Below are 16867 nucleotides of genomic sequence, written 5' to 3' on the forward strand. Positions count from 1 at the left end.
TACAACAACTCCCACTGAAAACCCTCCTTTACGTTCTGAGCCAGCACCTCCATCACAGCTACAAATAGTAGTGGGCTTAGTACCGACCCCTGATGCACTCCCACCTTCACCTCAAACTCATCACTGTTCCCGTCCCTCGTCCTTACAGCTGTGCGCGCTCTTTTGTACATTTCCATCACTACTCTGATCAACCATTCCTCCACTCCTAACTTCCTCAATGCCCATGTCAATAATTTGCGTGGAACCCTATTGAATGCTTTCTCCAGATCAACAAACCCAAGAAACAACTTCTTCCTCTTCTCCATGTACTTCTCCTGCAACTGCCTCACAATGAAAAGCACGTCTGTCGTTCCTCTTCTTGGCATAAATCCAAACTGCATTTCGTCGATCTTCACTTTCTCCCTTATCCTCCTCTCCAACACCCTTTCCAATACCTTCATTCCATGCTCCAATAACTTTATCGCTCGGTACGAGCCACACTCCAGAGGGTCACCTTTCCCCTTGTATAGAGGGACGAGGGTACTCAGTTCCCAAACCACTGGAATGCGGCCTTCTTTCACCACCAGATTACAGATCTCTGTCATTCTCTTCACACCCCAACTTCCTGCTGCCTTCAACATATCTCCCACAATTCCCGTCGGCCATCCCGCTTATCTACTCTTCATTGCTTTTATCGCTTCCTCAACTTCCTTCTCAGTTATCTTCTCTGCCGGTCCTAAAACTGGGTTACTCTCTATGTTGCCATCCCATTCATTCTCTGTATTCAACAGCATTTCCATATATCTTTTCCATCTTCCTTTAATTCCATCTGGGTCGACAACGATTTGTCCCACTTCATCCTTCAAGCAACTCACCCCCATCACATCACACCTCTCTTTCGCTATCTGCTTTGCAATCCTGAATACTGCTTTCTGACCCTCTTCCGAATCCAAGCGTTCTCCGAACATTTTCCGACATGCCTCCTGCGCCTTTGCTACCTCTTTCTTTGCAGCCTTCCTGGCTGCCTTATAACGTTCATGCTCTGCTGTTTCTGCTCCCGTACCCTTCGCCTTCTGCCACTCCTTGAACTTCTTCCTCTTCTCATCAATCCTCTTTCCAACTTCATCATCCCACCCCCATGTTTCCGAGTGCCTCGGTGGTCCTTTTGTCCATCCACATACCTCACCAACGGCTCCCAACAGACTAGCTTTCATTGACATCCAACCACTTTCAATCTCAACCACATCATCCTCGACCCTACTCAGCCTCTCTTTTAATGCCTCCCTTACTGTCACCTCTTTCAACCTCCACACCTTCATTCTCGGTTGGTACTTCACCCGCCGAGCTCTCCTCGCACCTTTCACCCTTATGTCGCAGACAACCAAGTGGTGCTGTGAAACAGCATCCTCCCCCGGGATCACCTTTGTGTCCCGGAGGTGCCCCCTATCTCGCCTACTGCTTTGCAATCTGCTTTCTTTGCAATTTGCAATCTTCACTTTCTTCCTTATCCTCCTCTCCAACACCCTTTCCAATACCTTCATTCCATGCTCCAATAACTTTATCGCTCGGTACGAGCCACACTCCACAGGGTCACCTTTCCCCTTGTATAGAGGGACGAGGGTACTCAGTTCCCTCTGTGCACTGTTAATGACCTGTTAACAGACCTGTTACTGTTAACACTGTTAATGCACTGTTAAACAACACATCAGTTGTCGTCGACCCACCTGACGTGTATGTAACAAGCTTATTATCCTCTTTCTGGAACTGAGTATTACAAATCAACAAATCAGCTCCATCAGCAAACTCTAAAATCCTTTCACCTTCTCCATTTCTCACACCATATCCGTAACCCCCATGAACTCCGTCAAAACCATCCATACTCCTTCCCACATGTCCATTTAGGTCTCCTCCTACCACAACAACTTCCTCATCTTTCACGTTTTCCATCAGCTTCTCTATCGCACACCAGAACTTGTCCTTCTCTTCATCGCTCCGACCAACCTGCGGAGCATATCCCGAGATGATGTTCACCAAGAGCTTTCCAATCATCATTGTCACCATCATCAACCTATCACTCACTCTAGTCACACTCACCACACTGTCTACAAACTCCTCAGAAAACAGGACACCAACACCATTCACGCCTCCAGGCACCCTTGCCACATAAACTTGTATTTCTGTCCCTGCCTACCCTTCACCATTCTCACACCACTTCCCTTCCATCTCGTCTCTTGCACACAACATATGTCCACTCTTCTTCTGACCAATACTTCCACCACTTCTCCTGATCTCCCTGTCATTGTCCCTACATGCCATGTCCCAAACCTCAGAAACCGATCTCCACTTCGGGCTGTACCCTGCCCATATGTAGTTGTAATTGTCATGGTTCTCTTTTTGAGGCAATGTTTTTATGGCCGAATGCCCTTCCTGACGCCAACCCTCTTAGTCGTCTCTTACGACATGCAGGGATACGGTGTACCTATTCTAATCCAGGGTACACACTGGGAAACGTTCAAAATATTGAAATTCTGGGGGGGGGGGGGGGGGAGGGCGGCGTCAGCATCACGGCTGCGGTTTAAACATATTTAAATAATATTTAAACAAAACCATGAAAAACAATCTGGGAAAAGTCTCTAAGTGAGAACGTGCATTTGAGAAATCAGGAGCAGAGGTGAAAGAAAAACGAGATATAGGGGGTGGGGCACAAGGCGAGACGAGGAGGAGAGCGAACATGCACGTGTCCGGGAGGAGAGAAAGAATTAATATAGAATTATTTTTTTTGTTTGTTTATTTGTTTGTTCTGTTTTCAAAACGCTGGACAAAGGGTAAGATGTTCGTGAGAGGTAGGGGGGAGAAAAGAAAATCAAAGAAACAAGCAAATACTATGAAGGAAAGAACTTATATTCACAAAATACTGACCGGACGGGGGGGGGGGGGGGGAGGGAGCCTGGAGAGACCAGGCCGCGCACACGGCGCGAACAAAAAAAAACAACTAATTACACACAAATTTGCAACAACTACAAAACCAAAACCAAATAGAAACACACAATAACACATACACAACAAAATACCCAGCGGAAATTTGACAAAGAGACGAACGGGAAAACACTCAAACTTTGATTCCGTGGAGAGATCGAAGCAAGCCTCGTCGCTCGAGGGACCGGAAGTCGGAAGTCAAACTTAACAGTTTTAACCTAACAGTTCAAACTTAACAACACCTATTCTTCATAGTCAAACAGTTATTATTTAAATAACAAACAAGCCAAAACTGTGGATTTAACCAAAACAAGAAAACTGTGGACTTAACCAAAACAAGAAGACTGTGGATTTAACCAAAACAAGAAAACTGTGGGTTTAACCAAAACAAGAAAACTGTGGATTTAACCAAAACAATAAAACTGTGGACTTAACCAAAACAAGAAGAGTGTGTACTTGACCAAAGCAAGAAAACTGTGGATTTAACCAAAACAAGAAAACTGTGGATTTAACCAAAACAAGAAAACTGTGGATTTAACCAAAACAAGAAAACTGTGGATTTAACCAAAACAAGAAAACTGTGGATTTAACCAAAACAAGAGAACTGTGGATTTAACCAAAACAAGAAAACTGTGGATTTGACCAAAACAAGAAAACTGTGGGTTTAACCAAAACCAGAAAACTGTGGATTTAACCAAAACTGTAGATTTAACCAAAACAAGAAACCTGTGGATTTAACCAAAACCAGAAAACTGTGGGTTTAACCAAAACAATAAAACTGTGGATTTAACCAAAACAAGAAAACTGTGGGTTTAACCAAAACAAGAAAACTGTGGATTTAACCAAAACAAGAAAACTGTGGGTTTAACCAAAACAAGAAAACTGTGGATTTAACCAAAACAAGAAAACTGTGGGTTTAACCAAAACAAGAAAACTGTGGGTTTAACCAAAACAAGAAAACTGTGGATTTAACCAAAACAATAAAACTGTGGGTTTAACCAAAACAATAAAACTGTGGATTTAACCAAAACAAGAAAACTGTGGGTTTAACCAAAACAAGAAAACTGTGGGTTTAACCAAAACCAGAAAACTGTGGATTTAACCAAAACTGTGGATTTAACCAAAACAAGAAACCTGTGGATTTAACCAAAACCAGAAAACTGTGGGTTTAACCAAAACAATAAAACTGTGGGTTTAACCAAAACCAGAAAACTGTGGATTTAACCAAAACTGTGGATTTAACCAAAACAAGAAGCCTGTGGATTTAACCAAAACCAGAAAACTGTGGGTTTAACCAAAACAATAAAACTGTGGATTTAACCAAAACAAGAAAACTGTGGATTTAACCAAAACAAGAAAACTGTGGATTTAACCAAAACAAGAAAACTGTGGGTTTAACCAAAACAAGAAAACTGTGGGTTTAACCAAAACAATAAAACTGTGGATTTAACCAAAACAAGAAAACTGTGGATTTAACCAAAACAAGAAAACTGTGGATTTAACCAAAACAAGAAAACTGTGGGTTTAACCAAAACCAGAAAACTGTGGATTTAACCAAAACAATAAAACTGTGGACTTAACCAAAACAAGAAGAGTGTGTACTTGACCAAAGCAAGAAAACTGTGGATTTAACCAAAACAAGAAAACTGTGGATTTAACCAAAACAAGAAAACTGTGGATTTAACCAAAACAAGAAAGCTGTGGATTTAACCAAAACAAGAAAACTGTGGATTTAACCAAAACAAGAAAACTGTGGATTTAACCAAAACAAGAAAACTGTGGATTTAACCAAAACAAGAAAACTGTGGATTTAACCAGAACAAGAAAACTGTGGATTTAACCAAATTAAAAAAACTGTGGATTTAACCAAAACAAGAAAACTGTGGATTTAACCAAAACAAGAAAACTGTGGATTTAACCAAAACAAGAAAACTGTGGATTTAACCAAAACAAGAAAACTGTGGATTTAACCAAAACAAGAAAACTGTGGATTTAACCAAAATAAGAAAACTGTGGATTTAACCAAAACAAGAAAATTGTGGACTTAACCAAAACAAGCCAGGATTGAGGGAGTAAAATAATTGAACAATTCACTGTGATATTCCCCCACCCCTTCCTCACCCCTTCCCCCCAGAAAATCAACAGAAACAATTTAAAGCATGTACAACTAGATGGTATTCATAGAATACTTACCCTGCGCAGTCAACTTGGTGTGAGCCAACTCTTCTATTTTTGAACGTTTCTTTTTTTTTGATCCAATATGGCAGCCAGACCACGTAAGCGATGACATCATAAATTTGTATTCTCTAAATAATTGTTGCAAAGATCATGCTCAATAAATTTCAAACTGATCAGACTAAGCGTTGTCCCTGTCGAATTATGACGTCGTAATTATGGCATCAATGACGTCATCGTTAACAACACCTATTCCCCATATGGAGTTATTTACAATGAGCCACGTTTCAATTTTTTAAATGCTGACACGGCACACACTTTACTTTACTGAAATGCATACACAAATGTTATATTTTCGTCAAAAATCGTCGGAATTTCACCAAATCTGTTTTGGTCGTGTGTTAATATACCTCAGCGATTGACAAATCTGAAATCAGAATTTTATTTGAGGTCAAAATGACCCCGAGAGGGCGCTCCGTACTTTGCCTGCTCGTCATTTGCAGTGTGATAATTAATTCCATCCCCACTTTGAAGACTCTTCTTCTTCATGCAATAACAACTTCTAGCTTCCAGACCGTACATCCAATCATATTTGTAATTTTGCACACATGTTACCCTTTATTAAATCTACTATAATATAAAGCTTCACGTCGATCAATGAAGCGTTTCAAGAGTTATAAAAAAATTTATATTTTCGTTTAATTATTTATATCTGCCAAACCACGTGACCTATCGCAAATTCCAAAAGGTGATTTAGTCGACTGATATACTGAACACATCTGTGAAGTTTCCCATCGATAGGATCACAAATGAGGGAGGAGCTTGGTTTTAAAAGTTTATGCTTAAAAACATCATAACTCCAAAACCATGTGATGCATCACGTCATTCTCGCTGACTTTTTTGTTCGTTATTGGTATACGATTCTGCCTGCAAAGTTTGGCCTCGATCTGTTCAGTCGTTTAGAATAAAATTGGATTTTAGTGGTTTTTCACTCAAAACAATATGGCGTCCGAACCACGTAACCTACGACGTCATTATAATTTTATTTCTGCATCAATTTATACCGAGAAGATGCTCAAGAAATTTCATCCTGATCGGATAAAGTTTTTTACTTGTCGAATTATGACGTCATAACGGCGGCACCTATGACGTCATAATTCACATAGGTTATTCCACATGGAGAGTTCTTTGCAATGAGACCTGTCTCAAATATTTCTGTGCAGCGGTTTTTGAGATATAGAGGTGCAAAGTTTTTTGTTTTTTCCAAGATGGCGCCCGTACCACGTGACCTTTGACGTCATAATATTCACTAAAATATTTTACATGAGGAGTCCCTCTTATGGTGAAAATTTCATGTCAATCGGACCAACGGTTGCCGAGAAAATGAATTTTTAAAATGCAGACATGCACGTACGTACGTACGTACGTACGACGTACGGACGGACGGACCCGAATGCTCAACCCTGCCTTTCGCTTCACGAGCGCAGGGTAAACATGGAGGGATGGAATCCATACCAGTATAATAAAAGAGTAAGTGTATTAAATTCGCTAATATTATGATAAAATATTAATAATTATCTTCAAAAGTAGAGCCACAAATACAAATAGTGACAACAACTCTTGGGAAGTTCTAGATTTCCTTGTCGAGCGATTGTGAAGCTGGGTGCGGCCATCTTCTCGCCCCCAAAAAACGATGCTGCACTAGTGGGTGATACGCACTGAAGTCTATATACAATCTCACTGATCTGTATATATGTATCTTACATTCTTCATTAACTCTTATATATATATTCCCCCTCAAAAAAGCAACAGAAACAAGAAAAAAACATTTTTAAAATGTAAAACATAGAGGAATGAAATCTCTAAAAAATAAAAAATACAAGGTAGGAATGACACCACAATACAACACCACAATACAACACCACAATACAACTCCACAATACGACACCACAATACAACTCCACAAAACTTTGCACTGCTATATCTGTGAAAGCGCTGCATAGAAAAAATTGAGACATGGCTCATTGTAAAGAGCTTGTTGTAAAAATGAGAGATACAACATTGTCTCAGATCATGAGTTTAATCTGAATCGATCCCTAGCAATACCTGTAAAGAGAATCAGCGAATATCATATCAGTACTCGGCATTCATCTGAATCAGTAATGGGTTTACAATCCAGAAAACACGACATTGAAAAAATTGATTTAATGTGTGTGTTTGGGGCCCACAAAAGGGCCGCTCAAATAACTCCTGGGGGGAGTGCTACTGGGGGCGACAGGCCCCGGACGTGTCGAAAAAGACACATTAACACATGCCCCCGTGTGCCCGTGTGTGGAAAACCGGGTGCCCACGGACGCGCACCGACGCGACGACACTGGACCCAAAGGTCGGACGGACCCAAAGCGCCCAACGTTGGCCACGACTACGACACACGACACGACACGACACCACACGACACGACACGACACCACACGACACCACACGACACGACACGACACGGCATGACACCGCACGACACGACACCACGGGACGACACAACACGACACCACACGACACGACACCACACGACACGATACGACACCACACCACACGACATGACACGACACGACACGACAACAGGGGACAGACACACAGGGTAAACAACACGACACAACACTTCCTTTCACACTTTGCATCCATTTCGCTTCCATTTTGGTCCGCTTTGCGTCCGATTTGTGATCCAAGCATCCGCAAAGCGTCGGCTTGCATTCATTGGAATCTTTTGAAAACTGTCTCCTCTAACAACTGTGACAAAGACATTATTTACATTATTATTATTATTTACATAATTTACATTATTTACATGACAAAAGAAAGGAAAAAAGGAGGAAAACGGAAAAAAGGGAAAAAGGGAAAAAAGGAAAAAAGAAGAAAATAATAGGACAAAAAAGAAAAAACCTGCAGCAATTCAATGGCTGTCATGTCATTAAATGGCTGTGATCTCGTGTAATAAAATGGAAAATTGCCGTGGTCCTTCAGAGGGACGGGTGTGGTCCAATCACGGTTGTGCTCCGACGGATGGGCGGGCGTGCGCCGTCGCACAGGGGTGCGGACCCGACGGTCACCGAGGGTGTCGTTAGCTTATTATTTTAGGGGACAAAAACACATGGGGGCTTAAGGCCACAAATTCACTGACACCCACACTGCAGACATGCCCGAATGCTCAACCCTGACGGTCGGTGCTCTTCTGCGCCGAGCTGGGGCGAGTGGGGGTGTTGTGGGGTGCGGCACCGGAGAGGTCCGCCGGTGCGTGCTCGTGGTGCGAGGCATGGTGCGGTGCGTGGTTACCCCGCCAAAAACACATGTGCCTTTGCTTTTGCCTGTGCCTGCCTTTACACCCTCTGGTGAAACCTCCGGGATGTTAATGTGTGCAGGAGCGTAGCCTCGGACCGAGACCCAACAGTGTAAAAGTCTTTTCTTTTTTTTTGGAAGGGTTTGTAAAAATAATATCCAAAATGACGTCACGTCGTACGGATCACATACTATATGTTCGATTATAGGGCAGCAACGAAGGCTGGAAAGGGTGGACATGCGAATGGTTCGGTGGATGTGTGGAGTATCGTTGAGAGAGAGAGGAAGACAAATGATGAATTGTGAAAGATGATGGGAATAGAGCCTGTGATGGATGCTGTGAAGAGAAACAGTTTGAGATGGTTTGGTCATGTGTTGAGGAAGAATGAAAGTGACTGGTTGAGAAGAGTGGTGGAAGGGCTGGGGAGGAGGGAGGGGTACACGGTATAAAGCAAATGAACACTACTAGGAATCTCAGGAAAGAAGTTGGAGATTGAAAGAGGTGGATTTGGGGTGTTTTTACGGGGGTAGAAAAGATCAAGGTTTTGGATGAGGGAAGATAAGAGATGGTGGTGAACAACTGTTTTAAAGACGTGGAGGGAGGAAGAATTACAGTATATAAATGTGCACATGAAGATGTGTCATTGGTGGATGGCAGACAGACAAGACATACAGACGCAGCTACCAAATGAGAGTATGTGGCATATTAACACACTCTTACAAAAAATTATCATTTGTTTTCAAATCAATAAATAAATAAGTAAGTTCTCTTGCAAAAAAACTTCAATGCAGAAGGATGCCATTCGGCCAATCAACCTTGCCCAATGGTTTCCAACCTGTGGTTATTTGTAAATGCTCGAATCTTTTTAAATGCTGAGCATTAAGCAAGGAAGCAGCACATACCATTTTAAAAGTCTTTGGTTACGGACTCGGCAGCCGGTGTTTGTACAGCTCAGAGCAGACACGCTAACGATTACACCCATTATTTTGTTTTTAGGATAAACATGATTCCAAAATGTTTTTGATCATAGATTATTGGCAGTAGCCTCAATTGCAAGGTGGTTCTTCACCTCCCTTCACTTAATCTCAGTTCAAAAGCAAAGTGAATGAGGGCACTCTTGAAAACAATTAAAATTTAGTTGTTTCTTTGTTTATTTATTTGCGACTCAAAAATCCACCAAAGACTCTGTTATGGCAGTGAAATTATTTTCTTGCACATTTTCCCAGTGATTGTATAGTATAAAATCTGAAATATAAATGGCATCATAACTACAGATCAGGAGAGGAATTTGACCTTTACCATCTTCAGCCTTCTTGGTGCATGATTGAGTGTGTCAGGTTAGCAAAATGATTATGCTTTGCACACACAATCTTCCATTTCTGTGTTATTTTAATCTAAAAGTAGTGTTGTGGAAGAGTGTACACTGATAGAATATCCACACCTTAAGAACAATGTCAAAGATTTAATTCACTGGAGAAGACTCACTCGAATATATAATAAGGATTACAACACAGTTTAACAGTACTATGCCGGCGTCCTCAAACAGGACCCAATACAACGTATCCAGCAAATCTTCTGCCTGATGTGGTTGCATCTTGTCTTTCATAGTGTTTTGTTGAGACAAAGGAATTCTTCTGTGCTTTGAGGCGTCAAACTGAACGATGAGGGGTCAAACAAGGGGTCAGGGATTTGAGACAAGTTGTCGCAATCAGTATGGTAAAACATCTGTTGTTCATTCAACTCAGGCCATTTGAGATAAGCTTTTAAACATGAAAAGATTACACACGTGGTGTTTTTGCCATGCCGGTGTCCGACGTTGTTCTTTACATATTCTTTATTTTTACAGATTATCATGTAGTCTTTATTCCCTAGTATTTCAAACTACAGCAACACACAATATCTACAATTCATAATGCAGATTATTCAAAGATTTATCACTAATTATACTATTGACCTTCATTGGCAATATGCATTTTGAAGATTCCTTAGTATTTCAAACTACAGCAACACACAATCTTACTATAATTCACCAAATGTCCGTCCGTCCGTCCGTCTGTCCGTTCGAAGGTACCGCAAAAATGACTGAACCGATCGGAACGATATTTTGGGTGGATAATCCTGCGACTCCCTGGAGTAAAATAGGCTATATTGCTTTTCCAATTTTCCAGTTTTTCCAAACACGATGGAATAATATTTACCGATATGAACAGTGATGTGGCTTTTATTGAAATTCTACAAATACTGTTTAGATTTTGATGAGAATTATGAACCTGCAGCGAATGCGGACATGGACAGATGACGGCAATGCGCGGGTTTGATAATATCCCAATACAACCGTCATTCAATCGTAATGTTTAATCGTTAAAAGTTAATCGTGTTAATCGTTTTGTCAAAGTATCAATTGATGATTGGAATTAAGTGAATACAATTACGATTTTGAATTCGTAATTGTGTTCACCCAACCATACGGAACTTCACATCAGGATTTAAATATTTGTTCATGTCACGAATGTTGTCAAAAGTTTATTTTTTATATTAATGTTATTTAAATTTGTGATTGAAGTTATGCTGTTTGGAATGAAAAAAGAGATATCGAGTTCAAGTGAATGACAGAATGCAGTGATGGTTTCTACTTTCTAAACATGAATTCACGATCGCCATATGCAGATTCGCCATTGACTGGGTATGGAACAAACGTACCTGTTTGTTTGCGAATGGGTACGTTTTTCATGGAAGTCCTTCACGAACTTGCTGTCCATGTCTGACGTGCGACTGAAGGTGCTACAGGAATGTGGAATTTATTGGTTTCATGCTTTAGCATTCACCGTTTCTGCATTGTCTGTTTGCTTCTGGCCTCCCACCCGTGCTACCTCACTAGTATCTATAATTCATAATACAGATTACTGAAAGGTTTATCACTAAGTATATGTTTTCCACTTAATTAGCATACCATATTCCAAAGATTATTATACTGCTGTGCATCACGATTAGTATCATACAGCAACACCCATGTTCCTTAGCTATCTTGAAATTGAGCAGAGTAAGAACAGATTTGAACAGGATGCAAGTGATAACTCACCTACTCCATAGAAGAGGGACGTTTCAATAAAATCAGAAGTCCATGCAGACTTCTACATTAGGAAAAGGGCAGCAGGATGGGTCAGATTGCAGAGTGCTTGTTTGTATTCACCAACCCTTTTGCTAGTGTTTTGATCTTCACTCAATTGGATATGATTACACCTGCTCTGTTGAATGCTTCCAGGAGAAGGGAATGTAAATGCAACCTTAAGAGTTGGCTATTCATTCGAAGAAAAGAAAAGAAGATTGACAGTTTTGAAATGTGGTGTTGGAGAATAATGTTAAAAATTCCATCGACTGCAAGAATAACAGACAAATCAGACTGCCATTTACATGAGAAACCCTTTTTTTTAAACATACATGGGCTAAGGCTCGTAAAAGAGCTAACACACACACACACACACACACACACACACACACACACACACACATACACGAGAAAAAACAAACACTTAGCACTTAGCACTGAGCTTGAGAGAAGCTCCCTCAATGTCGTCACCTCCAGGGCTACTCTGGGTACCAGCGACATCATAACAATGGTGCCGCTCTTCTTAGTGTAGCAGCATAGCAAACCTGTTGTGCATTTTGTGATACAAGCACCAAATTTGGCACAAATGTACATTAATATGTTGCGAACATTTTCAGATATTGGGCCACTTGAAATTCCGTAATTTTTTTTTTCAAATTTTTTCAAATTTCGTAATTTCAAATTTTTCGGGTGACACCGTCACAATTTCGGTCTTCGAGGCCGGCCGATATAGTGGGGCGGCTTAGCCCAAATATTCAAAAGAATTGTGCATTTTGTGATACAAGCACCAAATTTGGCACAAATGTACATTAATATGTTGCGAACATTGTGTGGTCAGCAATGAAGACGAGAGTCTGAATTACATGTATGCAAAAGACCTTGTGAACCAGTGAAGCAAATACACGGTTAAGCATGAATTAAATCTAGGGCATGATATAATTTCCATGATGTTTACCTCTACACTCAATGGTGGAAGGAGGTAATGTTTTGATCCCAGCTTGTCTGTATGTCTGCTTGTCTGTTAGTCCACAAAATTCCAGACAAAGCTTGTAGTAGTGGTAGTTGTAGTGGTAGTGGTGATAACAGAAATTGTTATATAGAACTGAACTTATATTATTATCCCGCTGTCCCCGCTCGGTCACTTAATCCGCCGTCATGGTCTCCAATTCCACTGCTTCGCCGATGACATCCAGCTTTTCATCTCCACCAAGTCCGTCTCCACCGACACCCACTCTATCCTGACAAACTGCATCACTGAAATAAAATCCTTTCTTCAAATCAACTTCCTCAAGCTTAACTGTGATAAATCTGAAATAATCATCATTGGCCCAAAAACGCTCACAAAATCCACCCATAACTTTGCCCTCAACATCGACGGTATCCCAGTATCCACCTCCCCTCACATCCGGAATCTTGGCGTCATCTTTGACCAAACCCTTTCCTTCGACAAATACACTAAACAGATCACAAAGTCAGCCTTCTTTCACCTGAAAAACATTGCCCGTCTCCGCTCATCCCTCTCCTCCACGGCTGCAGAAACCCTCATCCACGCCTTCATCACCTCCCGTCTGGACTACTGCAATAGCCTCCTCTATGGTTCACCCTCAAAAATCACCAATAAACTCCAATACATTCAGAACTCCGCTGCCCGTCTACTCACTCATTCCCGGACCCGTGACCACATCACCCCCGTCCTTTACAAGCTTCACTGGCTCCCCATCCCCCAGAGAATCCAGTACAAAATCCTCCTCTTGACATACAAAGCCCTCCATAACCTGGCCCCATCCTACCTGGCTGACCTCCTCTCCAGACACACTCCCACCCGCAACCTCCGCTCTGCTGGTACCAACCTCCTGACCCCCTCCATCCGGACCAAATTCAGATCCTGGGGGGACAGGGCCTTCTCCATCGCTGCTCCCACCCTCTGGAACTCACTACCTCACACCATCAGAGACTCCTCCTCACTCACCACATTCAAAACATCACTAAAGACCCACCTGTTCAACGCTGCATTCAACATTCAACCCACAGCATTTAACCCCTGACTATCTCTTCTCCTTCTCCCTCCTTTTGCTTTAAATATTTCCCTATTGATTCTTGTCTTGTCTTTTTGATTCTTGTCTTATATATATGCCGTATATCGCTGCTGTTTGTTTTCTTGATTCTTGTCTTTTTGCAATTGTTGTTTTCATGTATTGTTATGCATTATGTTTTCCACTCTGTCAAAGCGCCTTTGGGCTTCTGGAAAAGCGCTATACAAAATAAATGAATTATTATTATTATTATTATTATTATATGCAGAAAATAACTTCATTTCTATATGCCCTGCAGTGGACAGGTTAATTGGTTTATGCACTGAAGGGGTCACCCTGGTGTGCACTGCTGTGTTCTGCCTCACTGAGTTGTTCAGGTATGATGTACTCAGCACAAGCTTCCGGTCGGCCCGGAGGTGGGGGTGCGGGGCCTGTCACGGAACGTCAAAACAAACGGCCTGCCGGGGCCGCCCAAAAGTCGGGCGTGAGGGGCGCGTCCACTAATGGAACGCCTCTCGCTTCCCAGATCGAGGGCCACGTGGTCAGGAGAACCTCGTCCCTTCCGGTCACACTTTGCCTATCGGCCGGCCTCGAAGACCGAAATTGTGACGGTGTCACCCGAAAAATTTGAAATTACGAAATTTTTAAAAATTTGAAAAAAAAAATTACGGAATTTCAAGTGGCCCAATATCTGAAAATGTTCGCAACATATTAATGTACATTTGTGCCAAATTTGGTGCTTGTATCACAAAATGCACAATTCTTTTGAATATTTGGGCTAAGCCGCCCCACTATCTCACCCTAATCAGCCGGGCATTTCCTCAAGAGGATTTTCCTCCTCCCCATGAATGCCAACCAATGGGGATTGTCCGTGCTCTATCCTTTTCAAGCAAGGAAGCAGCACGTTCCATTTTTAAAGTCTTTGGTATGCCTTGAACCGGTCCAAACAGGATGGGTGTTTTTTAGGAGACACCATCTCCTTACTGGATGGCCGTTTGCCCCCTACGGAGCTCATACGCCCTTTGCCAGATGGTTTTTTTTTTCCTGGTAAGGTGTCACTATCACCCTCCTGCTAGCAAAGCCAGTGAGGGGTGTCGGTTTAGTCACCGACAACCCGACCATGCGGCAGGTAGCACTGGGTTACATGTTACCAGTGGCAGTTGTTACGGTTTGTGACCTTTTTCTTCTTCCTTCCCCCCACACCCCCCTGTGAGTTAGAGGAAGTGGTTTGGTCCATGTGTATAAAGCCTATGATTGGCTGTGGGGGCAGGGGGAGTGGCCAGGAAGGTGATTCAGAGGAGTGAGTGGCCATTTTGGAGGAGGGCTTATGGCAGAGTGCTTTTTCGGGGGTTGTGGAGTGGCCAGCTGCAATCTCTCTACCTGAAGGGTGATGTTGATCGAACTCTTGCTGCCTACCACTGGGGCCTGCCTTGGGGCCTACTCGTGGACTTGCATAATCCTACCCTCTCGTGCTGGGCCTGCACTGGGGCCTAGCACTGGGGCCTGCCTTTGGGCCTACTCGTGGCCTTGCCTACTCCTACCCTCTCGTGCTGGGCTGGCACTGGGGCCTACCACTGGGCCTGCCCTGGGGCCTACTTTTGGGCCTGCCTTGGGGCCTACTTTTGGGCCTGCCATGGGGCCTACCACTGTGCCTGCCCTGGGGCCTACTTTTGGGCCTGCCTCGGGGCCTACTACGGTGCCTGCCTTGGGGCATACTATGGGGGCCTGCCCTGAGGCCTATTGTTGGGCCTGCCTTGGGGCCTACTGTTGGGCCTGCCATGGGGCCTACTATGGTGCCTGCCCTGAGGCTTATTCTTGGACCTGCCTACTCTTGGACCTGCCTACTCTTGGACCTGCCTACTCTTGGACCTGCCTACTCTTGGTCCGGCCTACTCTTGATCCGGCCTACTCTTGGACCTGCCTACTCTTGGACCTGCCTACTCTTGGACCTGCCTACTCTTGGACCTGCCTACTCTTGGACCTGCCTACTCTTGGACCTGCCTACTCTTGGTCCGGCCTACTCTTGGTCCGGCCTACTCTTGGTCCGGCCTACTCTTGGTCCGGCCTACTCTTGGTCCGGCCTACTCTTGGTCCGGCCTACTCTTGGTCCGGCCTACTCTTGGTCCGGCCTACTCTTGGTCCGGCCTACTCTTGGACCGGCCTACTCTTGGACCGGCCTACTCTTGGACCCGCCTACTCTTGGACTGGCCTATTCGGGTTTTTCTCTCTTTTCTCCCTTCTTGGTTTTATGTGTGGGAAGAGATTTTCGTGTGATAATCCATAAATAAAGACAGTGTGATTGAAAGCTTGGCTAGGTGTGCTTCAGGCCATAACACAGTCCAAAAAGACTGACCTGACCTTAGCTTGTGCCCTATTTGTTCACGAATGGTAGTTGGAGGGAGGGCTAAATAAGAAGTGTTTATGAACCAAAAAGAGTGTGATAGAGGAGGACGACATTGACTTTGCTTGGTTAATATGTGGCTTTTCTTATTCGTTATTTTTACACTGACCAAGGAGGGAAGCAAACATTGCCCTGATGTACAGTCCATAGTGCATTACCATGGGTTATTCCAAAATCCATCTGTAACGCTTCCAATTTACCTCCCTATCCAAGGCAAGCTCCTGGGATGAGACAGAACGCTGGATTGGTTTGCTGCTGTCTGAGTCAGGATGCATGGTTGAAGCTCGTCCCTCATGCTTGGATATTGTGAACACCAGTCCAGATACACCACCACAAATTTGCTGTGCTTCACAGACACAAGGGTATGTGTGTAATGTAAGATTATAAACTGTAGTTTCGGTGATGTCTAAAACTTAGTCTGTCCTGGGCACCATGTTCTAAACAGAGCGTCGCTCTGTCGAAGTAATTTATTTGGCTTGGATTACAATCCTGGATGGATCACCACTCCAATGCTGGATAATTGGGGTATAGTTAAGCAATTTATAATCCATTCAGACTGCCAGCGATAGCTTGCTTACACTTTCCTAAAGACACCTAGGGATCTTGATGGTTCATGAACTATAGTCCAGCAGCTGCTCGGGTCAACCTCGTTTTGGCTTCTCCAGTTTTTTTTGGTGGATTTTGTTTGCCAAGACCACAAATTTGAAAAATCATTTTAGTGGACTTATTTCAGTGTTGGGCAATTTGAGATAAATAGCGTAAAACCAAATGGCCACCAAAATACCACATTTCTTCCTACACTAGTATCTAAATAGTCTTTAGGTATTGGCAAACTACTAAATATTGTACATTTCCTCAAGTCTTCA

General features: G+C 42.9%; 1 protein-coding gene across 3 annotated transcripts in view; it reads left to right on the forward strand.

The window, feature by feature from the left end:
* The window catches only part of LOC137414483 (actin filament-associated protein 1-like), a 263066-nt gene that overhangs the window by 207375 nt on the left and 38824 nt on the right, over nt 1-16867 (forward strand). For all 3 annotated transcript variants that reach the window (XM_078773714.1, XM_078773716.1, XM_078773715.1), the window contains one exon: nt 16215-16363. In XM_078773714.1, coding sequence (XP_078629840.1) covers nt 16215-16363 — 149 coding nt within the window. The remainder of the gene's footprint in view (nt 1-16214; nt 16364-16867) is intronic.

Source organism: Myxine glutinosa, chromosome 3, assembly GCF_964187855.1.
Source record: "Myxine glutinosa chromosome 3, kmMyxGlut1.1, whole genome shotgun sequence".
NCBI lineage: Eukaryota > Metazoa > Chordata > Myxini > Myxiniformes > Myxinidae > Myxine > Myxine glutinosa.